This window comes from Drosophila simulans, chromosome 3R (assembly GCF_016746395.2).
Source record: "Drosophila simulans strain w501 chromosome 3R, Prin_Dsim_3.1, whole genome shotgun sequence".
NCBI lineage: Eukaryota > Metazoa > Arthropoda > Insecta > Diptera > Drosophilidae > Drosophila > Drosophila simulans.
The window spans coordinates 5567357-5594203 of NC_052523.2; the positions used below are offsets into that span (position 1 = coordinate 5567357).

General features: G+C 43.7%; 2 protein-coding genes across 2 annotated transcripts; one reads left to right on the forward strand and one right to left on the reverse strand.

Annotated features, from left to right (window-relative positions):
• The first annotated feature begins 11637 nt into the window (after positions 1–11637).
• LOC6727307 (circumsporozoite protein) lies at positions 11638–12835 on the forward strand. The gene is made up of 3 exons (XM_039294909.2): positions 11638–11795; positions 11856–12613; positions 12681–12835. Exons 1-3 carry the CDS (start codon positions 11781–11783, stop codon positions 12691–12693), a joined length of 786 nt encoding a protein of 261 aa, XP_039150843.1. The 5' UTR covers positions 11638–11780; the 3' UTR covers positions 12694–12835.
• Positions 12836–16258: 3423 nt separating this feature from the next.
• LOC6727308 (histidine-rich protein PFHRP-II) lies at positions 16259–19448 on the reverse strand. Its single transcript, XM_002102659.4, has 2 exons — positions 19245–19448; positions 16259–17941 (listed from the first exon to the last, which is right to left on the reverse strand). Exons 1-2 carry the CDS (start codon positions 19254–19256, stop codon positions 16808–16810), a joined length of 1146 nt encoding a protein of 381 aa, XP_002102695.1. The 5' UTR covers positions 19257–19448; the 3' UTR covers positions 16259–16807.
• Between the last annotated feature and the right edge of the window lie 7399 nt (positions 19449–26847).

The window sequence follows — 26847 nt, forward strand, 5'->3', positions numbered from 1 at the left end:
GTGCGATTGTCTTTAAGTTTCTTGCACGGGGTCTTGAAGGGAAAACGGACAACTATGGTTTTAATTAAGCGGATGTACTCCAAAGTCGCCCCCAAAGGCAGAAGGGCAAGAGGTGAGTGCGATAAAAGAGTTGCAGCATAAAGAAATTGCCGAGCTGCCAGCTACAAAGGCCAAATTAAAAGCTGGAATGCCCGAGGCACTTCCGCTAACTAAATTAAAGGCTAAAGTGAGTGAAAGTACAGTGCGGAACGTGGCCAGAAGGGTGGCTAAAATTCAGGTATGTACTCCAACACATTCCATTTGATTGCTCCCTCATGCGGCCGCATAAAACAGACAACGGCAAATGAGTCGACCCACTAATTTATGCCCCGAACGGATATTCCTACTAACTAAGCAACTCTGCGGGAAGAATACCCCAACCACTCGCAGAGAAATCCAATTTATTTGCTTCACTTTCCGCAGCAAGAAAGTGTTTTATTTGATGGAAATCAATTGATAAAAGGCATTAACTTGCAGCTAAAGTTTCAGAACCCACTCCACCAACCATTTGGCCTCCATAAAATTGGTCGAGAGCAGATAAAGTCGACTGTTACACCCAAAGTTTGGCTATTAACGCTAACAAGATAACCAAGATCTTTAACGGCGCCGCCCTTATAGAGATTCATTTTGTAGGCATAATTAATCAAAGTAAATTTAATTTTTCCCTGCGATTTCAAGGGGTTTCAAGAGGTCGCAGGAAAAACAATTTGGGCACGCTCCCCGAAGTTCGGCCAAACTGAAATATACATATATATATGGCACATTTGCATAAATATGGCAAAAAGTTAAGGACCCTACAGGCAGGTAGTTGATAATTGGGCCAACAAATGGTAGAACAAACTGGTAGATGGCATAAATTACAAAAGTTTCTGATTTCATTACGTAAACCACACACAAATAGAAGGAAGTCAGCCATTGTGAACTCCTTTAAAAGCCTCACCTTCGCTGCTGCTGTAAAATCCTGTTTGGGCCAAGGCCTTAAGCTCCAACAACCAAGTTCAGAGATATAACCAAGTGGCATTGGAGCGTGCACCAAACGGACGACTGACCGTCTGACCAGCTGTCTGAGTGCTTTGGCTTTGGATCCCTTTGTTTGCACTCCTAGGTGCAGATAGAAGGACACGCCGGCAAGCGGATACAGAAGCTAACGGTGCTGAAGGCAGGCTATTCCCAATGCTCCTTCCCCAATCGATAGAGCAAACATTCCAATCCGAGCCCAGAAAAACAGGGAAACGCGCTGAAAAGTGGGGGCACTTAAAGGGAATGCCCAGAGCACACGAGTCAAGAGATTTGAAGATTTAATCGATTTAATTGTGCTAAATGATTTTAAAAGGGATTTGAAGCTAGCTTTGGTGGCCAAAAAACAACGAAGCCATGACTAACTAAGCTGTAATAATATAGTCATCAGATTTTTCCATAGTTTTTCGACCACTTAAAAACCACAAAAGAAAGATGGTCATTTTTTTCCATTTATTATTATTTCTATGACAGCTATATGATATGATATATGTATTCCTACAAAATATGCCACCAGCCACTTTTCAGCATATGCTTTTTTGTCTGCGTGTAATGGAAATACTCATTGATTGCGGTACTGTAGTATATTGCAAAAGTTCATATTTAAAGAGAAATAAATGAAATGTCCATGTATGCTAAATGCAAAGACCCCTATATTCACAAAACCTTCAATAGTTTTTAAACAGCATGTGGGCATCATATAAATTTGGTTTTTTCCTTCAACTTGCCAACTTTTTTGTCCCTGTGGACAACAACTGAAAGGACAGGCAGCGACAGCAAAACAAATAAGTCAGCTTGCAAAACTATAAAGCGGATTTTCAAATGGAGCGGAAATAAAAACGCAAGTTCGAGTGTTTCACCGATTCCCAGATTCTCAGATTCAGAGCAGAAGCTGCTAAGAGACATGGCCACAAACAGGGTTTACAAGAAATGGGAATCGTAGATGTGAAGACAGCTTAGCGGACTGCCGACTCAGCGAACTGTTTACACACTCTTACGGGCCAAAAGTTTCCCATTTGGCCAGTCGAGAAAAATGTATCGAACATTGTTATCTGGGCTTTAAGCTGCTGCCGCTGCTACTGCTAGCCTCGTTAAGTGCAAAAGTTTGACAAGTTGTTAGTTAACATTTTACGATAACTCGAAAAAGTTTCAAATCGCTGGAATAACAGGGATAACGCAATCGAATTGTTTTGAAAGTAAGCACCCATTAAATTCCCCACAGCATTATTAATGCATAGGGTCCTTTGGTAAACGATGCTCTGGCTGCTTTCAATCAGCCGAACCCATGTCAAGTTATTGGCTCGGCTCCTTTTTAACCAAGTACAAAAATACAAGGACACACACTTAACTCTGCCCACCCAAAGCCTGCCAAAGCGAGTGGTGACAATTTGCGCAAAGCGTTAATTCCATTAATTTAAGCCTAATTGTTATGGCCGCCTGAAGTGCAATCAACGGACTGGCCCGAAGGACCAGTGTTTTGTTGCCCACTCCCAAAGAAGGAAAAAAGAAAACAAAATATAATATCCAGCACGCACACGAGCCGAAAACAATTTTTGCAACCCACAGACGGGGATTCACGGGCACAGGACCCTTGGGGGAAAAGTCCGCAGTTGACGCGTTTAACGAACAAGCCGGCGAGTCCTGCCATCCGCAGGACCATAGTGCGGTTGGTCGCCCGGCTGTCAGCCAAGTGCCACCTGCCAACTGCCACCTGCCCGGCCATTTTGCAGTTCAATAACCCATTTCCTTTCCAACGATTGCCACAAAAATACTCGGAACAAAACGGGGCGAAAAACAAAAACAAAAAACAAACCGAAACAAACAAAGCCAAGAATATCAAGCTGGAGTTTGCGTTCGAGCAGGCCATCCAAAAAAAAAATGGCAAACAATTTGCTTTTATGGCAAAACGAAAAGAGCAGAGAAACATTGTTCGACTTTTCCTGCTCAGCGTACGAAAAACGTGGAAGTCGATTTCCGCCAGCTATTTTCTGTTCGGTTTGCATTTGGATTTGTGTCACTTGGTAAGTTGCTTAGTTATTGTTGCTGATAATTTGTTGACGGAAGCAGACGTTCGGCTCAACTCAATAACTTATTTGGCTCGATTCAATTATGATCCATCAGAGTTCGGTCGAGCTAAACGCTGACCGGCACTCGATTTCGCACATTGGTAATTTGATTTCGCAGATTACATCTTTGATGTCTGGGTGAGGGTATATATCTGCCCATAAAGTAGGTTCAACTTAAATGTACAAAAATTAAATACGGCCTGCGGTCATTTGTACATGGACAAACTTATAAAGGTCGAAATTAGCAGGAAAAGTGGAAAGGAAAAGGAATACAAAAGTTGTTCTCATCCAATTAGCTAGTTGACCTCAAGCACTTCGTGTTAGCTTGAACTTGAGCTAAAGTTCAGTCTTAAGCTGTTTCTTTACTCCATAGAGGTTCCAGGATTATTACAAATTATTTCCTGGATTAAGAAATCTTTAATTGCGGAAATCCCTAGATTTCTAATATACATTTTAAACAAAAAGTGGTCCAAATGAATGTCAGTTATCTGTTGCATCGCGGGACAATAAAAGACATGACCGCCATTTAAATTCATTCGGTGGGCATTATACGGAAGTTTGCTGCCAGAAAAGGCACAAAGAACGCAATTTTCGACAGGTCCTTTGTTGGCCATTGTTTGCAATGCACAGATTTATGACTTCCCCATAAATCGCTCCTGGGAAAATGGAGAAGGACGAGAGACGGGGCTCTGTGGCAATGTCGAAAGCAGATGGAACTTGCCCACCTGCGCATGGATTTCACGTTTTTATGATAGTATTCTCCGGTGGGGATTTAAATCTTGGGCGTGTGCCCAATGGCTTTTCATGAAAGTCATTTAATTTTCGCACAACTTTAATCCTATATATGAACTCATTTAATGCTAGCAATGGAGCGTGCCAGATTGTGGGCTATACAGAAAAACATTTCAATGTAAACACTTTTGGGAATGCCATTTATTTATTTCCATTCACTTCGCCATCCATCATTCCCTGGCTCCCACTCGAAAATTGCATTGAACTGAGTCCACATGACCTTACGTCCATTCACTCTCATCATTCAATCAGTCATCCAATCAAATTCAATAAATGCGTAGATTTTAAATACTTTAATTTAATGCGCATTTGTGGGAAATGTTTCATGCTTTTAAAGGTGGCCTAAATTGTGGCCCAATATCTCATTTATTTATTGGGTGGTGGCGGGCTGTATTTCCAGATTAAGCAAAACCTCTCTTGAGAACTCGGTCAATCGCCTGCGTTTGGCGTGTGCCGGAATTATTCTTCCCACGCCCACTCACTCGCCAACCCGCCAGAACGCCCACCCGCCATACCGCCCACCCGTGGCCACTCGAGTGGTTTTTGAATGCGAAATGACTGAGCAACAATCTCCCGGGCTTTCCTAAATGTCAGCCACAATTGAGCGGCAAGAGTTTTTGCCACTGACAGCGCAAGATAAACAGAAGTCCTGCCGCTCGGTTAAGCTGCTACACGGTGGAAATTTCCGTGGAAGTTGCTCGGAAAATAACCCTTTTTGTAACCATACAAATAACCACTTTTAATGACTAACATTGTGTTTTCATATTATACTACATACAACAAATACTATGAAAATAAAAACATTTTATTCACTTCTAGCTAATTACGATTACTTTTTGTAGAGGGTAACTAATATAGATATTTTATTTCAACTTGCATTTAATTTAAGTCCAATAATAAAGTGGAATACGTGAAAACATAAATTACTAATATTTAGAAAACATTCATTATGTGGTCACAAAAGTTCTACCATAAAAGTGTGTTATAACTTGTATTGACATCCCACTTAATTTGAATATTAAATTTGGAATCATATTCTTAAGCTGCATTTTACATAAAATAATTTTAAATAAAAACTTAAAAATATTAAATTAATAGCTTACTATATTTTGGTTCAGTATTACTGCCTACTGCTGGCGACCGAATACCAGGATGCCATTAAACAGCTGCATGCCGCTCAACGTGGTCGTATCGTTTCGCGAGTTTTTGTCGCAATTTCGCCGAAACGAAAATTACACAGAAACAGTGCCACTCCCCCTGCTTCACCACCCACCACCCACCGCCCACTGCCACCCACTTAGTCCATGCCATGCGATTTCGGTTCAATGTGCAGTTAGGCAGGCTTCTGGCCATCTTTGTTGCTGGGCCAATGGCACAAAAAATGCGGCAATATCAAAGTTGGCAGTTTGTGTTTCGCTGGCGGAAGCATGACAAGCCTGCAAGTATGCTTCACTTTTTGCGCCACAATGAGAGGGGAAAATGGGGCTCGCGGCCGCAGAGCTCAAGTGGTTGGTAAGTTTGGACGCAAATGAAGTTGTTGCCAACCAGGCAAATACGTACAAAGCACCGTGAAACGACTGCTAATAAGTTTTGGCCATAAATCAATTGGCAGGTCGGAAAAAGTTGGCAATTATGCGCAGTTTATCAAAGTTAACCGAAACGTATTTGGGTAATTTGTATATTTTCAACGGCAATAAGTAGTTTTCGCCATGTCTGCACTACTCGAAAGAAATATAAAAACATTATTTGCTAACAAACTTGAGTTCGAGAAGTGTAGATGGAATTTCGCTCTTATAAACCATTGCGCTGCATAAAAACCCAAGCTGATTCAAAAAAATCTTCACCTTCGTGGCGCCCACGCTGTTCCATCCAATGACGCAAATCACCGAAAGATGTCTGGCCGACCGGTTGGGAAAAATCCGGCAGGAGCCACCCGCCCGCCCATTCCCCACAGTGGATTGGTAAACTTATCACGCAATTAGATGCCCCACACCTGGCCATAATTTATGGCCGAGCACAGAAAGGTAGGCAACGCAAAAATTAAAAGCAGCCCGACTAAAAAAGAAGGGAAAACAACGGCATTATGCACGGTTCTGCGGTGGAAACTTGAAGAATGATGTGTACGTTTGAATACTCCAGCCGAAGTGCCTGTGTTGTTCTTTTTCCGGCTCCGAACTTGGCACTTTCGTGGCCCATATAACAACCACGGAGGCCGGGATAAGATTAATGCGTTGCAATAAAATATGATTTGTTTTTTGGGACTCCCTGTTAACAACAATATGCCAGGCAGTGTGAAAAGTCAACAACTGGCATAGAAAAGCCAAACATCACATTTCCCAGGTGTCCTGGGCCAGGTGTAAGCACACCCGACCAACGGTGCGTATACGTGTTTTTGGCGGCTTAGTGTGCTGCATGCAAATTGGCTTGCTTGTGGTTTCGATGATTGGTGTTTGGGCTCCATTGGGCTGCTGCCTGGCACAAAGCCGGAACGAAATTGAGCCATTTTGTGTGATCGAGCTGGGCAAATAAGGCCATAAATAACCCGAAACCGAAAGTGGGTCTTAAGCTCCGACCGCGTTCCTCTCTTAAATGTCACTTATATTCTTTGCACAACCCTGTGGACGGGAATCAAGTGTCATATACAGTATAGGCTTTGAAATAATTGGATTTTGTGTGTATTTACCAAAGTATGGGATATGTTTTTAAAGTATCTGCAAACTTAAAGGGGGAAATTGCTTCAATTTATGAGCACTCAATGTCTTGTCGTCCATGACCGAAGAAGGTCAACTGCTGATGCGTATTGGATTCCTAATACTGAAAAAAAAGGGCTCGCTTGTATGGCTGCTCCGCCATATTTTCCGATGAGTCATCGGAATTATAACTCGAATTGTCGCCATATCAACAGGTTGCCAGATGGATGACGAAACTCAAGACGAAAACAAGGCATGGAAGAGCACTTGCGTCATCAGTTCCCATTTCTGGGACTGGGTATCCGGCTCCAGTAATAATCTGCAGTGCTCATAACTGGCGAATCCCCATGAATCGAGCAAATAAGTAAAACGGTCTGGTCTCCTTCGCCGTCTGCCTGGTGTCGCGTCAGACATTTATGCAAATGGGCGTCTTCTGCTCTATGAATAGCACGAGTACAGAGCCATCTTCAAAGGACAATACATTCAATTATCAAGGACTGCGCCAAGAAGGGCCTTGTATTTTTGGTGTTTGCTTTTCCGCTGTCACAGACAACGCCGGTTTACTCAAATGTCTTTGGTCCTGGTGCAACTGCTGGGATTGTGGCATCTGTACTCGAAGCCCTTGTCTCATTGTTAACACCAATTACACAACATGACAGGGTGAAGCTGGAACGTGTAGTTTCCTCCCCGAACTTCTGCTACAGATTTCCGACTCAATTTATGAAAACATCCACCCGCCCGAAAAATAAGCGCCATTTCTGCCTCCTTGGCGTCAATGGTCTATGTGTAAATTGCACGCTGAAGAAGGCAATTTTTGGCTGATAAGGGATCAGGCGAATAAAATGGGGCAAATTGATGTCAGACCAACTGGCGGCAGGCAGCCGATAAGTCGCTTAATGTTGGCCTGCAGTATTTATGGCATATTCGACGGCTTTCAATCGCAATCCCCGGGCTTAGCACTCCAAGACTTTTGGAGGGCACGACCTAGGATATTAGGCAATATTAAAGTTCATTCAAGAAAAAATAGAAGAGGCTCTGTCTTCGCATGATATTTAAGTCAAATAATAACGCTGCTCTTAACAGTTCAGCAGCAAAGTTTCCTCACAAACTTGTGATTAAAGATGTTTGTTAAACTTTAATGGGTACTTAAACTTTGTATTTCTAAAGATCTGCATATATATATAAATTTAAAGAAAAACGCTCAACTATATAGGAGGCAGATTTGCCAATCTAGATTTCATTGAACAAGATTATAATAAATTCAACCAAAGTGTCTCTTTGTCCTTTTCTCTAACCAGAACCATCCAACCGGGAACAATCCAACTCCAGTCGTGTTACGAGTTTTTTTCCATTTCTGGATAGCTGGATGGCTGGATAGCTGCCTGGTTGGTTGGTTGGCTGGACACCCGAGGCGCCGCCTGCGCTCGTAAATGTTTTGGTCATTAGCCATGGCGTGAAAACCAATAAACGTGTCCGGGCATATAGAAATATAAATGGCTAAAACGAACCAAAAGTCAGGCTCACAAAAATCGCAATGAAATCAAAAACTACAAAACAAAAGCAAAATGCCTTTATGATATGGCCATAAAGGCGGACCACGCTGTCCCAACAATGGGCCAATTTGTGGCGGTCAATAAAAATAATACAAATATTGCAATTTTTGTTAAAGCCAACCATTCTGGCCACAGTCTGCGTAAGCTCTTTAGTCACTTGTCAGTTTGTTTGTCCGTATCTCTGTGTTTGTTTCATATTTTTTCCATTGCGGCACGTTTATGAGTTTTTATGGGGGGGAAAGTGAGTGGCGTTCAATGTGCTTGTGGTTTGATGGTCAGCTGCCACGCCCACTTTTTCGCAGCAGGTGGGCGGTGTTAATAACAAACCTTTGATTTATCGTGAATTTAATGTGGTTTTGTCTCGCTATCTGTCTGCACGGCTGCATTCCTCGGTGTTTGAAATATAATTGATGATTTCGCCAAATATTTTCGGTAGTATGAGTAAGATGTGACAGGTGTAAAGACATGGCTAAAACGTTAATGGGTGCATTTCGCTTGCGATCCATAAATCATAAATCATTTTGGCTGACCCCAACGGAAATCAGCTGTCAAAAATGCGGCGTTAATCAGTGTTATCCCATATTCTTTCTTCGCATTTCATATTCTCTCAAAACGCTTTTATGTAGTCAATGAAATTCGATGGTGGCCAGGCAAAAGTGGTTTTCCAAAGAATTTCCCTCGTAAACGCGTAGGCCACATATTAAATATAAAAGTTTGCTGCCATTTAATTCAGTTCTCGGTCGTGCTTTTCACACTTCAGAGCGCTTGCACTCGTATAACTTCTCACATCGCACATACGCCCCATTGCCCATTACGCATTCGCCCAGTGGTAATCATTTCTGTAAACTGTTTTCGATCCCCGCCCCCCGCGGTCACCCGCATCCCGTCATTCAGAGCACGTAGGAAGGGAAACCTTTTCGTCCTTTCGTGGCCCGCAACCACACACGCAAACTGAGTCCAGGGATCGGGATACAAATGGCTGTCCTGGGCAACTTGACTTGACTTGTCTGTCAGGCGGCAAAACAAATGGAGGAGCCCCAAAGCCGCAGAGAAACTATTTATATGCTGCCCCAGGCGGGGCCAGGAATCGGAAGAAATTGGCGCGAGTGCGACTGTGCCACCAGTTCGAATAGATGGATGGATGGTTGGATCCTTAAAGGTGGTCCGTCTCCTTTATTGGCAGCATATTCGAGCGCATTGTCTGCAGCTGCGGTGCGTCTTCGTCTTGATTAATCGACTTGCGGACATTGAATTTGTGCAGCGCCAGCAAAAGGAATCTCAGTCTACACTGCTGGCATATTTCCACGTGCCTGTCCTGTCGCGTTCCAAAGTTTCTCTCACCTAATTGGCACAAACTTTCGCCAAAGAATTACACCTAGAAAATAGGTGTAAGACTTGAGGATCTGGCAATAGGAGAAACAATAAAACGTTTAATTAACCGAAACGTAGTCGATGAATATCTTCCTTTCATGTATGTGTAAACCTTTATCCCTAAAATCGAATTAATTAATAGATTTCCAAATATTTTGAGATACTTTATATGCTCCTAATTGCAGTTTAAATGTATATTTTTGATATACAAATATTTGTAATCCATAACTAATCTTACCATTTAGGTTTATATTAACTGGAAATCATTAATTTAATGACATAAACATTTTTTCAGTATAATTTTCTTAATTATCAATTTCAATCAAAATATCTAAATTTCTATTAACAAAATATTGTCTTAAAATCATAAAATAATTGAAGGCACTGCTAAAAAATGTATATGCCAGTGCACACACCCCTAAAAAAATAAAAATGCACAACTAATATAAACAAATTGCAGTTTTAATACATATATTAATATGTATTGCCTCTTGTATCGTCAATACTTCTGAACTTATGTTTAATACTGAGACTATTGCCTTAAGTTATGTTAACTGCCACTTCCAAGAAGAGGCCACAAAAAACGAATCAATAAAAATACGTTTTTATCATAGGTGTGGTACCCGAAGCATAAGTTCCCACTGGCACATCCACCATTTCGATGAGTGTAGCCAACACCCACACACGCACTTCGCACCAGCGCTATCTCAGCTGGGAAACGCACGGATGGGCAAACAGAATGCCCCCCGACCCCAACCTAGACGACTCCATTACCTCCTGGTCCTGCCGAGCTGGTCCTCCCCTGGCTGCCGTGAGTTATGTTGTTGCTTGTGCTGCTAAATGCTAACGATGACGAGGCCAGGGAAATGGTTGGTAGGTTGAGAGCCGGGGAGTGGGAATTGACGGAGCACGGAACGGGGAACGGGAATGCGTCACAGGACGATGATGATAATGGCCTCGTTGCCATTACTTTGTTTAGCTGCCTGCTGGCGCAGCTCCTTCTTGGCCGTGTGGCTGTTGTTGTTGTTTCTAGCTTGTTGGCTTAATTGATTTAGTTGAAGCTGCACAAAGTTTAATAGTTGCTCATCATTTATGTGGCGCCCAACAGCCACGCGTAGCTCTTCGCTCCGTTCGCTTTATTTGGCGAGTCGTTTAATTTTCTCCGCCACTGTGCTACACATTTCGACGCGTTGATAGGTGGCGCGTGGAAACCGGTTGGGAAGCATCCACCATTCCGCCACTGCCGTCCCATGCAATCGAGCCGGGCTATTGAGTCAACGCCAACTTAGAGCCAACTCAGAGCAACCACTGGTCAACAATAGTCAACCTCCCTGCGAAGCTCGGATTGCCAACTGACGCCTCAGAGCCATGAATGGCGTTTTATCTTATCCGCGGCAAAGCAGCTCGTCGCCGGCAGTTGCTGCATTTAAAAACCCATTTTAATTATTTATTAGCAGATTAAGCAAGTAAGAAATTTCAAGAATCTGAACTGGATGCTGGTGACAGTGGGAGAGTCGTTTGCTTTATTACCCCTTTTTCTCTGTCATCCCTTATCTTTCATAGTAAAATTTCAAATACCCTTTGTAAATTTAAATTTATGGTACAATGTTATCAATGCAATAAAATTACAAAATAGGCTTTTGATTTCTTTTAACATATAAGTGAAAAGCTCTTTAAATTTTATTTCATATACCATTTTTCATAATATATGTCCGACATTATATGGTGTAATAGTATTTATTTGAGTGCCCAAGGGAGGGAAGCCTTTGAATAATAAATTAATTAAAGAGATTTATTAAAATTAAAATTATAAATTATGCAACTGACCTCGTAAATCTGATAGACAAGAATGTATTGCTAACTCGATATATGTCTCCATGTAGGGCAGCCAACGTTCCGAAGACTGGCTCGTGTCAATCAAAAGGCCAAGTTCAGGTGTAATGACAACTGCGTCTTTTGATCGGGTGGTCAAGCCTTATGGTGCACATTACACACATTAACAAGATCATTGTCTCTCGTAACTGTTGTTGCTGCAATTAGCGTTGGTAGCACTTGATTTATGCAGGTGCCATGCAAAGTGGCAGCAGCTTCCAAGTATAGACAGTGCCCCTGCTCACAATTAATCAGCAGTCGCAACCGGCGATCTCCGTATGACCGTATAAAAGCTGGCCTAGGGCATTGCCAACCGAGTCAGTCCCGCCGTGGAAGCTGTCGAGAACGGACTCGAAGGGATCGGAAACTAGCTCTCCAAGATGCGTGCCACAGTGGTGAGTGGAGTGACGAGCACATTATGTGGAAGACGGCTAACTTTTCGTTCTCCTAACCAGTTTTTCCTCGGCCTCTTGGCCATCAGCTTCTGGGAGGAGTCCCATGGCCATGTTGTGGGCCTTCCAGCAGTCGGAACTTATCTACTGTCTCCACCCGTTGTCTTGCTAGTCCAGCCACCTCCTCCTCCGCCGGAAGACGATGGCTCCTACAAGCCGCCTTCGCCCCCCGAAGATGGCTCGTGGCAGCCACAGCCTGGTCTGGAGGGAGAGTACTCGGACCCGGAATTAAGCCAGAGTGGCAGTGGAAGCGTTATAGCCAGTGACGCAGGAGCTGCTGCCTTGAGTTTGGTTGCCTCACAATCTGTAGACGCCCAAGATGCCCCTGCTCCGGCGGAGGCCGGAGGAGCAGGAGGTGCCGGACAAGCGGGACAGGCTGGAGCACTTCTAGGCGGAGCGGGGGGAGCAGGCGGAGCTGGTGGTGGAGGCAGCGCTGGAGGCGGTGGCGGCGGAGGAGGCGGCGGCGGTGGAGGTACGGCCACATCCGGCCAGAGCGGCGACAGTGGACAGCCTGGAGCGCCGAGTCCGTCGGGTGCTCAGCCCGATGGTGAAGATGGCGCCGATGGAGCCGATGGGCCAGACGGTCCGGATGGCTCCAAGGGCGGAAAGGGCGGCAAGGGTGGAAAGGGAGCACGCAATGGAGCCGGAGGCGGCGGTGGAGCTGGAGGAGCTGCTCCTCAGCCAGCGCCAGCAGCGATTCCTGTTCAGGCGGCTGTCCTGATTCCCGCACCCGTTTGGGCCGATCCAGAGCCAAATGCGATGTAAGTAAAAAAGGAGCTATGAAATTATTACATCACCAAGACTATCATTTTCTCACATTCCTTGCAGTCACGTTGTGTAAACGCTCGGTGACCTTTGTGCCATTTGCCTTAACCCCCCCTTTGATGGTCATTTAAGTTAGTCCTAAAGCTAGTCAATGTTTTTGGAGCTTACATTTACCCTAAGCTAAGGCAAGCGAATATTAAAATTCGATCACAAAGTAATGGGTTTTGTGGTTTTTATTCCTTTTCACATTGTGAACAAAGGTCAAATGGTGGTCGGTCACATAGGCGACCTTTTAATATATAAGTTGCCCTAATGGAATTGGGTTAGTCACTCTATTTTCGAAGTGTTCTATATTTGAACTGAATTAATACTGAAACAACCTAAGCATCTGTCAATTAGAAACGGATGTGTATAAAAGCTCTGACAGCAGCTTTTGAATGTCGGGTTGAGTAATGCATAAATTATGCCCAAAAGTAGGCAATGTAATTTACATATGCTTTTCCCTAGCCGATTTTCCAGGGGAAAATGCTAATTGCATGCCAATCAGTCGATGTTAATTTTGAAAGGGGGCGCTCCAAGACATGTTTAAGCCAACACCAAAATAGAGCATATAATACATTGTATCACGGTCGGCTTTCAATTGAATATTCATGTGGGAAAATGTCAAACCCTAGAGGAAACTATGCTAACCTTTCGAACTCTTTTAACAATTTCTGCTCAGTTGCATTCACTGTATTTCTATTCAATGTCGGTTTCCTGCAAACTTGCCTCAGCTTTGTCGGTGCAAAAGTGCTTCTTATTGCTTCGATTCTCATGCTTTCGTGTGGCTCACTTTGTTGCACAAATTGCGCGAATCGCTAGAAATCGAATTTTCAGCGTTGCACTATCTGCCTTGCAACAATGATTCTGCCTCATTCGTGTGTGCTGGCGCTATTTGCGCTGATATCTTCGAAAAGACTCACAAAGTGGATGAATCCTAATCGGAACAGCAGCTGCGACATAGTATCAGTCAGTGCTTAGACACGATTCCACTTTCGCGGATTAAAGTGGATTGCGTAGCAAATGGAATATCCACCGGAAGATGGCCAACTTAACGCTTTTACAAACTGGGAAGCCAATCACTTTTTCTCCACACTTACCATTTCGTAAGGCTAATGTCATTGGATAGTTATGGAAACACTTGTTGCTAATAGTAAGTAAGCTCTAGATAATCTGTCGTTAAACAATAAAGCATGAATATAACTTAAACAAACATACTACATTTTTGAATTACATTAAATAATAATTAACCTATTTGTTTAAGAAGTCAAAATAAGAGTATAATACTCTTTATGCCCTCTAATCATTCTTTTTATGTAAAATATTTATTAATAGGTACACATTAATTATATATAAAATTCACCTGCTATATATAAACTATTAGAATCATATGCAATTATTTTACAACTTAAAAGACATATTCGTAGCTCGTTCTTCCAGTGTATGACAGAGTTTATAATGTATGGCTCCTTTCTCATCCGACTAGCAATTTATTTACACAACAATTACCGATATATTTCGACACTCCTGCCATTGCAACATGTATTCAAATCAGACCAATTAGGCCATAAATTAACGCCTAAACCATAAATTAAATTTATGTAAAACATAAGACCCATTTGACCAAAGATATGCAAAATGCCCCTCGACGTCAGTGCAACGCCCACCAAACTAAAGACAAGACAGCGTCAGAATACCTGGGCCCGAAATCGCTTTCGGATTGGGTTGGCTTACAGTTTTGTGTTTACCCAACAGCTATGTCAGTTTAAGCCAAAAATCCGGGCCCTAAGCGCTGGGCCAAATGCCGCACACAACCACTGGCCAAAACAATTCTGGCCGAAAACCACAAGGGGCATCGATTGGTTTGCCTAACTGGCGGGCAAATGCAAATGCAATTCTTCAATCGGAATGAAATTTTTGAAAGCACGGAATAAGAAGTGAGTGAAAATCAACGCCAACACTTGCAATAATATTGCTTGGTCAAAATTAGTTGGCAGCAATGTTGCCGTTGCACATTCACTTTTGGCTGGAGCCCGCGACCACGCCCCAACACTTGCAGCCAACTAGGCGGTTGTTCCATCGGTGTTCAGATTCGGATTCGGATTTGGTTGCGGGTTCTACTGGCCAATTGGTCAGACTACCGATTTAGCTGGGTGCCAAATATTCCGAACTCCAGATAAACACAATCGCTTGGCGAGTAATTCGAACAATTTTGGGCTTTTATGTTCTGCCTGGCGTGTAATTAAATTAACTGCTGGGTCAGTAACCGGATCGAAAGAGTCTAACACTCAGAGCCCCACCTGCCCCACAAGGTCGAATATTTTTAAAAACGATTTCACTTATTGCCACCGTTAGCCGACAATTGGTCGTAAATCGAAATGCCAATGCATGCTTAATTAAATGGCAAGCGACCCATCCCCAAGGGCGTCCCGAAATTTACGATAACTCGAGCTTGGCGCCTTTGTTTATGCGTGGAAAATGGAAAATTGTGAATCCCTGCTCACACTTTCACCTGCCGGCTGACCTTTGCGTGCCGGCCAAGAGTTGTTAATTTTTAATTAGCTACCAGCCTGCCAGTGAAATAAACTAGCCTCCTTCTCGGCTCAAGGTCGGCGGTTGGGCCGAAAGGTTGCACTTGGATTTATGGCGCCCAACGTGGGGCCAAGGGACCACCGCTCGTCGACCATTTGTTGGAGCACATTCAATTCGAACTTGACAAATGCCTGGAAATCTATTTACTCAAATTGTTTGCCCTGTTTTCCAGGGCTCCAATAGTTCGAGTCACCCGAAGTCGAGTGACACATTCCCCGCATAAGACACACAATTTTGCAGGCGGCTGGGCAAAAAATACAAGACTCATACCGCATTGATTGATTGTTTGTTCGCTCTCAGTGTCGTGCCACATGCAGCTATTCCCTGATGGGGATTCAAAGGCCACGCCCACATAGCAAACCACCCACCGCCCCCCACAGGGGCACTTCCACATGGAACACACAAACACATATATGCACGGGGCTATGCAAATTTCAATCGTTGCATTGCAAATATTTATGTTCCTTTCAATGCAGTCACTGTGGGCGGAAACTGGGTGGTGCTAGTTGTGCGGTTCCAGTGGTGGCTTAGATGGTTGTTCTGGGTGGTGCGACATTTGACCTGAGACTGGGAAATATGCGAGAGGGTTTAAAGTAAATGGAATATCCCACAGACAAGGCCAAACCCTAAAACGGGATGCCCTTTTAATTAATATGACAAAACAATAGAAAAATCATAAAATATGGGATGAAGATAAAATAAACCAAGGATGAATTTTCAATTTCAACTTAAATTAAAATAAATTCGACTTAATTTAAATCTAATAAGACTAAAAAGTGTTTTAATTATTGTGTAGAAGCCTTAGTTAATTGAAAATATGTTAACAGAAATCATGGATTAAATGTGAAAAGTGATGTTGAAAAATAAAACCAAATATATTTCTAATTTTTTTAAGGTGCGCTTTTTATCAACGAAATTTAAAACCCTATCGCAAGAAGTAAGTTAACATTTCACCCTGATTTTAAATTCTTAATACCACAATCCCACCGCCAATTCCAAACACTTCAAAATGTGATCAAATACATTTTTGCAGTTTATTTGTCTGTTTGCATGTTCATATAAAATATAGATCTATATCTGGTCAGATACATAAAGATTACAACTGTTATTTACAACATACTCATACAGCGTTTCTCAATCGAAGTAACAAGAGGATAAAGATATAGATATAGAATGAGGGAAAATCAAAGTACAGAGAGAAGTATGTAGGTAGATAGAGATGTGTGTGCTGTGACTGGATCCAAAATCCAAATCGGTCAAAACCCAGCGGGCAAGGAAGGCTTCCTGCGAAACACTTCAATCTCCCGTGTGTAGTCGCTTTCAGTTTTCCGTGTGTTTTTGTGGCAGAGGTTAGGAAATAGCAGCAGTAATAGAACAGATAGATGTAAAGAAAGACAGATAGTTGCGAATGCTGTATAAAAGTGGCACTGGCGAGCGAATACGCAATGCAAAGTTACGCATACGCCACGCTGGCTTCGGTAGTCGGTTAGTCAGAGTGTATAGAGATGCTCGTCGTCGATCGGAAGTTAGACTCCTCTCAAGTGCCGACCACTCGCCACTTAATAGTGGTCGTAGTGCGCGTGGTACTGGCCATCATCCTCGTGTCCATTGCCACCGTAGTAGCCACCATGGCTGGCGGGAGCTCCATGTCCGGCGGCGGCCAACGCATTCAGATGCGCGGCACGGGCGTGCTGCACCTCGGCGGGCTCCACGGGCACTCCGTTGTGGATGACCGGGATGTGGATGGGTCCCTTGTGCGCGTAGCCGGAGGCGTAGCTGTTGTGGCTGCTGTGGCTCTGTTCCCAGCGTCCGTCGTAGCTGCCATCGTCCCAGGATCCATGCGAGGCTCCTCCGTGGGCGGAGGCCTGAGACAGGGCGGCGTAGTGGGCGGCCTTGGCATGCTGCACCTCGGGCGTATCGACGGGCACTCCATTGTGGATTACGGGCACGTGATAGCCACCGTGGTTGATGGGGGCAACGGCATGTCCGGAACGGGCGGCAGCATGGGCAGCAAAGTGCGCAGCCTTGGCGTGCTGCACCTCGGGCGTCTCAACGGGAGCACCGTGGGCATGAGCCACATGGCCCAGGGCTTTGGCGTGGGCGGCATAGTGTTCGGCCTTAGCGGCCTGCACATCGGGAGTATCAACGGGCACACCTCCATGAGTCAGCGGCACATGGGCGGCCTGTCCGTAGGCCCATCCTCCGCCGTAGATAGAGCGCTTGTACAGGTGGTGTCCTCCGGCATTGTGGGCGGCAGCAGCGTGGGCAGCAGCGTGGGCAGCCTTGGCGTGTTGCACTTCGGGAGTATCGACGGGGACGCCTCCGTGGGTCAGCACCGGGATGTGGATGGGTCCGTGGGCGTAAGGAGCATAGGCGCCATGGGCGTGGGCGGCAGCGTAAACGGGAGCGGCATGAACTTGAGGAGCCTGAGGCAGGTTGGTGCCCACAGCGTTGAAGCCATGGTGCGGATCAGCGGTGTAGGACACCGACTGCACATGACCGTGACCATCCACGTAGGAGTAGGAGCCGTGCGTGGTGCCGTCATGGCTGCGCGTCTCGTGCTTCTGTGAGTTGGGATCGGCGTACCCGTAGGAGTAGGTGTGGCTGTGCGGGTCCAGGTGCTGGTACTGTGTGGAGACGGCTCCGTGCCAGGAGGCGGACACCGTCGAGATCAGCAGCGCTGCGGCAATAAACTAAATAAAAATGGAAAATAATTTTTTTAATTTGAATGTAGCTAAAATTGGTTTTGGAGTATTAAATGTGTTTCCTAATATAAAGAATTACGACAAGAGAGCTCTGCACCTTCATTTCTTTGAATATTTCTAATTATTAACATATAGTTTATACATGTTTCTCACAGTGTAGAAGGTGTTAGGCGTGGGATTATGTGACTGCTCAATAATTACTCGTGCGGTAGCCACCGCCCAAAATCGTTAATCGCAGGTGTCACTCAGTGGAAGCTTATAAGCCGCCTCTGCTAACCTAATTACAGGCTTTTCGCTTTTCTTGCTCTTGCGCCAGCGTTTTCCGCTCGCTTTTCTTGCGCCACACGCCCATCTTTTCGCTTTTCTCCTGGACTCGCTTTTCCTCTGGATTCGCTTTTCCAATGGTTTCGCTTTTCAGAGCCGCGAAGCGCAACCGTTAGATGTGATTCCGAGATATGTTAGTCAGTAGTCGGTCGTTCGGCCAATATTCGTTCGCAGATATTACCGCATGCGGCGCGATTATGTACCATATTATGTGTCAGCAGGTGAGTGGGGCAGAAAGTGGTGGAAAAACGGTTGAATAAACTGTCCGACATGCAACATGTCAGCGGCTTATCAACGGGATTTCGCACGGAGTTCCATGGCAGCTGATGGTTTGCTGGGTGGTACGTTTAGCATGACGTGCCATGGTAATTGACTCTCGGATGGAACTGAACGATGCACAGGTGCCATTTTGTTCGGAGAGGAATTTGAGCGAATTAAATTGGGTTTACAGAAGCAATGTCAGTTTAATTTTAAATTAATTGCGCTATGACAGATTAAAAGAATGCCAGGAATGCATTCAAACTTAATGGCAAGTCACTGTCAAACTAGTGGTTACTTTTCGAACGGCTGACAAAATCCAATTTAACATTTGGTATGCCACACTTCTCTTTTGAAACCGACTAACATATCCCAAAGATCGAAAATGAACGAGCAGTTCTAACTACCAAAACCTGGCTGGTTATGGACTTTGACTACGATTTTAATTAACTTAAGCATTTCAAGATAGAATCAATCAATTAAATGTACTTTGATAGTAAAATCTTTGAATTTTAAGAAATATAAAAAAAACTGTCACATATAGATTTGAAAAAACAGGAAATTTTAGAATTGTATCTCAGTAATTCAAGCACTCAATCCAAATATCCTTTTCTCCTCACGTTTCTCTACACACACTCCAACTCATATTATTTATAACTTTAATCCTCTTGCACGGCGTTATCCTTTCGATCCCATGGCGCATACTTACGAATGGCTTCATTTTAGCTAAGATCACACGATTGAGCTTCGAAAAGGAGTTTCGGGAACACACTGGGGATGAGCGGAAAACTAACTACACACGACACACGGGCACAGGCACTGGTCGCTGGACGCTGGTTGAACCTCCTAGAACCACGACTAGGACTGTTAACGAACTGTGCTGACTGCTGGCTGGCGGCCCTAATATATACCGCCCGAGACCGGCGAGCCCGGAGACTGGGGATTGGGGAGCAGAGACACCGCAGCCGAGACTCCGGCTGAGACGCCGGCGCATGCGCAACATTGGTAACAGCAGCGAAAACACCGCAACACCAGCTATATCGGGCGTACAACAAAAGCCAACAAAAGCCAACGAGAGCAAGAGCAGAACAATGTGTGTTACCAGTTCCAGAGTAATCGAATTACCACTTTAATCGGGGCTCGAAGCGGGTTTTGGCCAGAGCCGAAGTGGATATCGCAGCCGAAGAATGTGTATCAATCGCTTCCATTGGAGCGCCGCTGCAGCATGTTGCTGGCCTGCAGTTGCACTGGCAACATGTTGCTCGTGCGTTTCCTCGCTGCGTTTGTCACTGTGGAAAAAATCACAGCTGCCATGACCTTGCTTTCGACGCGATTTAATTGCCGGTTTTGGTTTCAACCTGGCTTCAACATTAGGCGATTAATGTATTTTATTTGAGGTTGTTTTTGGGGGGGCTAGCTCTTTGACTTCCGCGGTGCGGACAATTAGCACTCATTATTTGGCCACGGGATTAGGCCGATCTTATCGATCAGTGCCTTTCCAAAAAACGCCCAGCAGCCACGCCCCAAGCGCACCGCTCGATCAAATTAAAAAATTCTTACCCACCGCTTGCAACATGCCCCAACGGGGGCCATAACGAAATGTGAGCTGGCCAATTTCTGGGCGTTTGCCTCTTTAATCATTGAACTGCATCGGAAAACGAAACGAAAACTTTGCAAATTAAAAAATAAGGAGAAACAAGAGCACTGCCCAAAGAAGCAAGCGGAAAACAAAAGACAGCAAAATGGATTTTCTATTCACTTTTGGCCACCGCTGTTGCCACATGTTGCAGCATTTCTTTGCTGTCCGCTAATCTAGATGTTGCACTCACAAATGCACTTGGAAAATCAAGATTCTGCAAAGCATGAAAATTATTAAACTAAAAATGAGAACTAAATCTTAACTAAGAATTATACCTAAGAAGGAAAAATGATATTCGTAGAAAACTCTTCATGTTTGATTAGACAATAATTTCAAATAAAAATGACTTTAAAATATATTTCGAAAGAATAGCTTTTGTAACTAACATTTGTAAGTATTACTAACCTTTAATTTAAAAAAATATGAATCTCTTAATTGCTAATGAATATCCAAATATTTTTAGAATAATAGAATATCTCAGTTATTAAAGAAGATATCATTTTAAATATTATTTATTAATAGCTCAATTAAACATATTATCCTTAAAGAAATAAATATAATTTAATGTAATGATTTCAATATCATATCCTGTGCATAGTTCGAATAGGAATATCATATATTTTCTCCAAGTGTAGCAGTGAGCCTCTCGTGTCCGTTGCAATATAATGAGTGCTTGCACCCTGGCTAACTTTGATTATTTGCATTCGATAAGCGGAATCGGCAGAGCGGGTGGCTATACGCCTATAGACTCCGTTTATAGTCTATATGGCACACTCCATATTCTCGAGCTCGTATCGGCAACTTAATTTGTTTGGCTTTGCCTGCCACCAATTTAATTTGAATAAACCAACTTCAAACTGCTCTTTTGAACTCGCATGTGCTGTTGTTGTTGTTTTTTGCGCGGGTGGGCGATCGTTTTGGGGCGTGTTTGACATTTTTGCGGTATGCGCAACATTATAAATTATATTTTTTGCCGGTGCCACTTTTGTTTTCATTTTATTAGCTCGGCCCACTGTCGACAGCTGTGGGCCGACTGCCTGAATGAATGCCCCGACGACTGGCTCAAGTGCAATCCACACATTTGTGGATTGTCGAGGTGCCCACCTTCAGCCACCTTCAGCTTCAGCACCAACCCGACCCGATCCAATCCAGCTCCATTTGCGAACGTCGTCTGTAATTATGGTCTTGGCTCTCCATGCGAACACTACTGGCCGGGTGTCGGGCATATGAATTCTGATCGCAATCTGGGTGAAAATTAACTAATTACCTGGTAATAACGCGTATTATGCAATCAGAATCAATTTATCTAAATGCATTCCTAATCTAAGCGCAGTCAGGCTAGAGTGTATTTTACAATTTATTTCTTTCAAATTTATGTGCTAGGAAATCAAAATCATAAGTAAATCGGACAATAAAATTTAAGTGACTTGAATAGATTGAAAAGGAAATAGTAAACTATATTAATGACTATTTGGAAAGTAATAAAATAAATCCCAGAAATTATTTAAAATAGTTTATACACACTTTTTCAAGTTTGTAATATATACAATATATATAATATATATATTTGCCCCAATTTTTTTCAGTGCTTCCCTTTAAGGCTTACTCATTGTTGGCTTAGCACGTTCCAATGCCAAACTATCTTTCTTTCAAAAAAAAAATAAAAGCAAAAAGATTGAAAACTATTTCGTACCACTTGCGAGCCCCCAGAATTCTCTGTATCTGCAGTCATTGTGGATTTAAAGATACAGGGAATGCCAAACAATTGCGAACAGCAAAGAAAAAAACTTTGAAGTGGGCGTAGGTTGGGTAGCACCCCCTTCTAGTTATGCAGTTACTTGTTGCCTTTTGATCCATTTGAATATATGCAAATAATCAGGGCTGGATGCGAACTGCATAGATGTTTTCCAATAAATTGCCTGCTCGATTTCAGTCTTTATTCAATTGCCGTTATTTACGGCTATGGGCCGGAAAAGAACATTTGCATCTGCATGGAATTACGTTGGTGTGGGCAGGTGTTGCGTCCGCAATCGTTTGTCTACTGATTCCGATTGCGTACGTGCACATGGCTAAATCATGTCCAATTAATTGAACTAGTTGTTAAACAACATAATTAAGATGAATAGCGGGTGGTGGTGTTTATAGCACTACTAGATCAGTGGGCTGACCACTTGCGACCGGCGAAGCCATTAGGCAAATGAAGCGTGGTTCGCTTCTAGCCGCGGCAATTAGTTGTAATTAATATTTAAAATTCTGCCCGCAAGACAATAAAATTCTTCATGATGTGTCGCAACTGAAACTGGCTTGGCCAATACCAGTTGCAATCGGAATTAGCATGGCAACACCAGCGGTGATGCCTTCTAGCCTGGTCACGCATCACCGAACCAAAAGACAGTAAGACCGCAGTCTAAAAACTCTTTTAAAAATAAATGCTCAACAGGTAAGCCTTTGTGAAACTTAAAAAGTTAATCAAATAGATTCAATGTTTCTATATCTTTTCACAATAAAACATACTGCTGCAGCAATTTGAAAGTCAGGTCTTTTTAATTAGTCATATAAATCTGCGTTAGTTCGTAAATTGTAAAAATACAATAAAATTGCCATGAAATCCGCGAATTCGTCCCATCGTACCATTTTGGCATTGAAATTCTTCTGGTAGTTGGTTTTGGCCATTCCAGACGCTATGCCCTGGTTAGCCCAGCGAAGTGGATGCACTGAAGCGGTTAGTGCCTTTTGGTCATGCGGATGCAATCGGGGTGTAAATGCCCTCTTGGAAATGGCTAATTGAAGGCAACGGCAATAGCAATCGCAATGCTTGATTTCGTTCTTTGGCTCACTTCTGCGCTTTTTCGTTCTTACACAAAACTACAAACTGTTGTTGCATCGAATATTTGTGGTGAATTACGAATGTTAATTGTTGTTCCGCCAGTTGTGGCCATAAGACAAATAAGTTTATGGTGCGAGAATCGAGCATTTCTTGGCTACAGGGTGGTGGAATAGGTTCACTTGGTAGTACCCATTGCAAAATGTAAGTTTCCGCTTCCCAGCTTTAATTGCTCGTAAAAGAATGTCTATAAACACCCTGTCTGCTGCCATTCAAGAATTAATTCAATGTGCTAAGCGTGCAGAGGAAAATAAATCATTAAAATTTATGAATTTAATTGGCTTCAATTATTGGCGCAGATACAACCTAAAGCAAGCTGCAACAACTCTAATCGAATCGGATTGAAACCATAATACTCTTCGGATCGTGTTGAGTGGTCGGCGATTCAATTCAATTCAATTCGATTCAATTTTGATTCACGAACAGGGGCCACCCTAACGTGGAATTATGAAAATTATATCCAGGGACTTTGGCTAACATATTATTAGGGTGTTGCTGACGAATGAACCGGGTCCAAGTGGGGCGCAACCGTATCTATAAGTATATGTATCTGCATCTGTGTATAAATCCGTATCTGGCATTTGTCACATGGCGACCCAAGCTAATTGGCAAAATGCTGTTGGGGTTAACCAACCCAAAAGCTGCGGGCGTAGCCGGCAGAAAATTAAATTGCAAATTTCCAAAATGATTGATTGGCGACGGGCAAAAGGCAGAGTTTGGCTTTGGGATGCCGCCGCTGAGAGGAGGTGGCTGCAGTTGCGCAGATTCACTCCTAGTTGGCCAACGTGGGAGGCTTCAGATGCGGCAATGGGCTTGGGTTCTCAGCGGTATCCGCTGCGATCTAATGGCCCAGTTCAAAACTGGTCAGAGGCACAGCGTGGCAGGCATCCAACCATAAGCAATTTGACACGCCACAAACGGGTTTCTGTTCACTTGCAACATCTGGGCCTGCAGCGAGTGGTCGGTTCACCAGCTGGGCGCCAGGTTGATACCCTCGCCACACCCACACATCGCGCCGTATTCCTGCAGTTGACAACACTCGTGTCCTGGCCCAAAACGTCGCGCAATCACGAATGGCCAAATTTCATATTTCCATTTTGTAGCAACGCAAATCCGTCGTCATCCCGCAATCTCGTGGCACAAAGTGCGCCGAGCGAATGGTTAACATTTTTGGAGGCGCACCCCGCCAACGGGCGCCATAAAGATATAGAGAGACATGAAAATCCATAGCTAACCCACATGCATAAAGCGAGACCTTAAAACTCCACACTGACCACCCAAAATTTTTGGCAACGTGCAAAGTCAGCGGGGTGAGCATAAAGTTGGCCAACAAAGTAAACAGCCAGGATGGAGCGTAACAAGGGGCCATAAAACGTAACAGAATGCTGCACGCTGATGTCTATTTTATTTTGTCAAAATGCACAAACTCATAAAAAGAGTGCCTTGAAAACTTAAGATGGCCCTGGGAGGAATACCATTCGCAGAGGTGAGAGGATAAGACAGGATGTAATTTATTGCTGGCATAACAATTTCATGCTTACATCAAACCGGGATTAGAGGCCACGCATTTCTCGGGCCTGTCAAATCCCTATTTTTCAAATTGAGCCACGTGCCACACGGCACACGTAGATAGATAGGTTATAGTATGCATGGTGTACGCCGGCTCCGCTCCTCCATTATTCATAGCCCACTTATGAAGGTCACGCCTGCTACGCCCACGACATCCGCTCGAAATGCTAGTCAAATGTCGACCTTTGGCATTAAGTCCGATTCGATTTTTGGGAAAATGCGAATCGGACTCAAGTGCGGCTCGCTTCTGGGGGCTCTTATCCATCTGTCAAATCGCCTATCTGACAGCCCAGCAGCTGTCTCACTTTCAAATCCACGCTATGATTGCGACTTTCGGAGAGATGTCAACTGAGAAACAAAGTAACAAAGGTCACGTTCGGTGTCAGCACAGCGAGACTTTCAATTGATGGATCGGGTCTGCAGGTCAGTGGTTCGTGGGTTCGGGGCTTTGGTGGTTTCAGGGCTAATTAGCCAGCGGGCCAGTGGGTAACCTGATATCCTACCTGCTCCAACATTCCCATGAACTGCAGCCAACTTGACTCCAAGTTCACGACACCGAAAGGGATTAAAAACTAATTAGGCGAGCGCGTAAATAAAAAGGCCAGAGTGCAAAGTGGAAAGTGAGCTACAAAGCTAACAAGGAAAACCGCAGACTGGCAGGCGGTTAGTTATCCCTGCTTTTGATTTTATAAAGTAAAGATGGGAGGCGATAAAAAAGACAAGCATCCTGCAACTTGTCTGCTGGCTAATTGCCGCACATTCTGCTAACTACTTCTTTAGATCCTTCGGAAGTGCCGATGAAAGTGCCATTTAAAACTTTATCCACTTGCTAATTGCTGCAATACCATTTGCATAATCCTCCGCAATCGATTAGCACAATCGCAACCGCAATATAAAAGTTGGCACACCAAGAGTGTGAAAGTCTGTCAGGAAAATTGTACTGCAACTGCAATCAAAGCAAATCAATTGGAATTAAATTGATTCGAGCGAAGTGAAGCCCGCATTGCAACATGCTAACCACATTAGTGACAAGTGTGGCAAATTGCCGCCAACCACACCAATTACTCGGCCCGGTGGCGCATGCGTGCTCGCACACCGCTGCGTATACGCAACCTCAGGGACAGCCCCGAATAAAACCAGTCGCAGTGGTGCAGTTTCCCGCCAAACGGGAATTCGTGTTGAAAGTCAATGCCATGGATGTTGCAAACGAATGTCGAGTTGCGTGAAAATTACGTGTTGGTTAGAAACAACCTTGAATGCAATGATTTTCGAACTGCGTTTGAGGTCAATGGAGAATTGTAGCCCGTTTGATAAATTGTGACCAGAAGCAAGAAATGTATGATATAATGGGCTCAAGGTGTCCTTGTCCTTCTTAATCAGTTATATCCTGCGGTTGACTAAGTTTTCATTTAAAATAATGTAAGAGAAGGAAGAATTGTGGCAAATTTCAAAGGAAATCGGTAAGAGAAATAGTTTAATATAATAATTCTAAACCTTATGGATATATAGCACTATATTATAGAAACATTTTGTCAAAAAATATGAAATGTTTGCATGTGCATGACGCAAGGTCCAAATTGCATGTCTAGTTTTGCTAAAATGTGTCTGTAAATATAGGCATGCCTAATTATACCCAGATATTAACTAGCAATCAATTATTGAGTTTCTTATGAGTTTCCCGCTTAACTGCAAACACAGATTTCCCCATCTGAGCTATCTGACTTCATGCAATAACTAACTTTAATTGGCCCCAAGTCCTTACCAGCGCATTTCTCTTAAGCACGGAATTAGTTAAGCGATACATTTCCATATCAATTTCCCAAGCCCGGCTTGTCGCAATTTGGCCAACGACAGCAATAGCCACTTGCAGTCGGCATGCAAAATAATATAAAGCATATCGAATGCTTGAATGGCAGCACCAAAACCAAAACCACCAGCAGCAGCAGCAGCCGAAAGACCCAGCAACACCTTTGCGCATGCGCAGTGCGCACCGCTTGGGAACCACAGACGCTGGCGGGTGGTCCGCTTGTCAGTGGGAACGACGGCAGGCAGGGCAATAAATGGCAAACATGCACTCTGCACCGAAAATAAAATCTGGCCAACTGAAATGTTAGCTGCTCATAAAAAAAAAAAATATGGCTCTTTTGTAAGATCGTTATGAGAGGGTATACCAAATGCCAGACAAACAGAAGAAAGTGTGTTGTTGCATTGCATAATAGT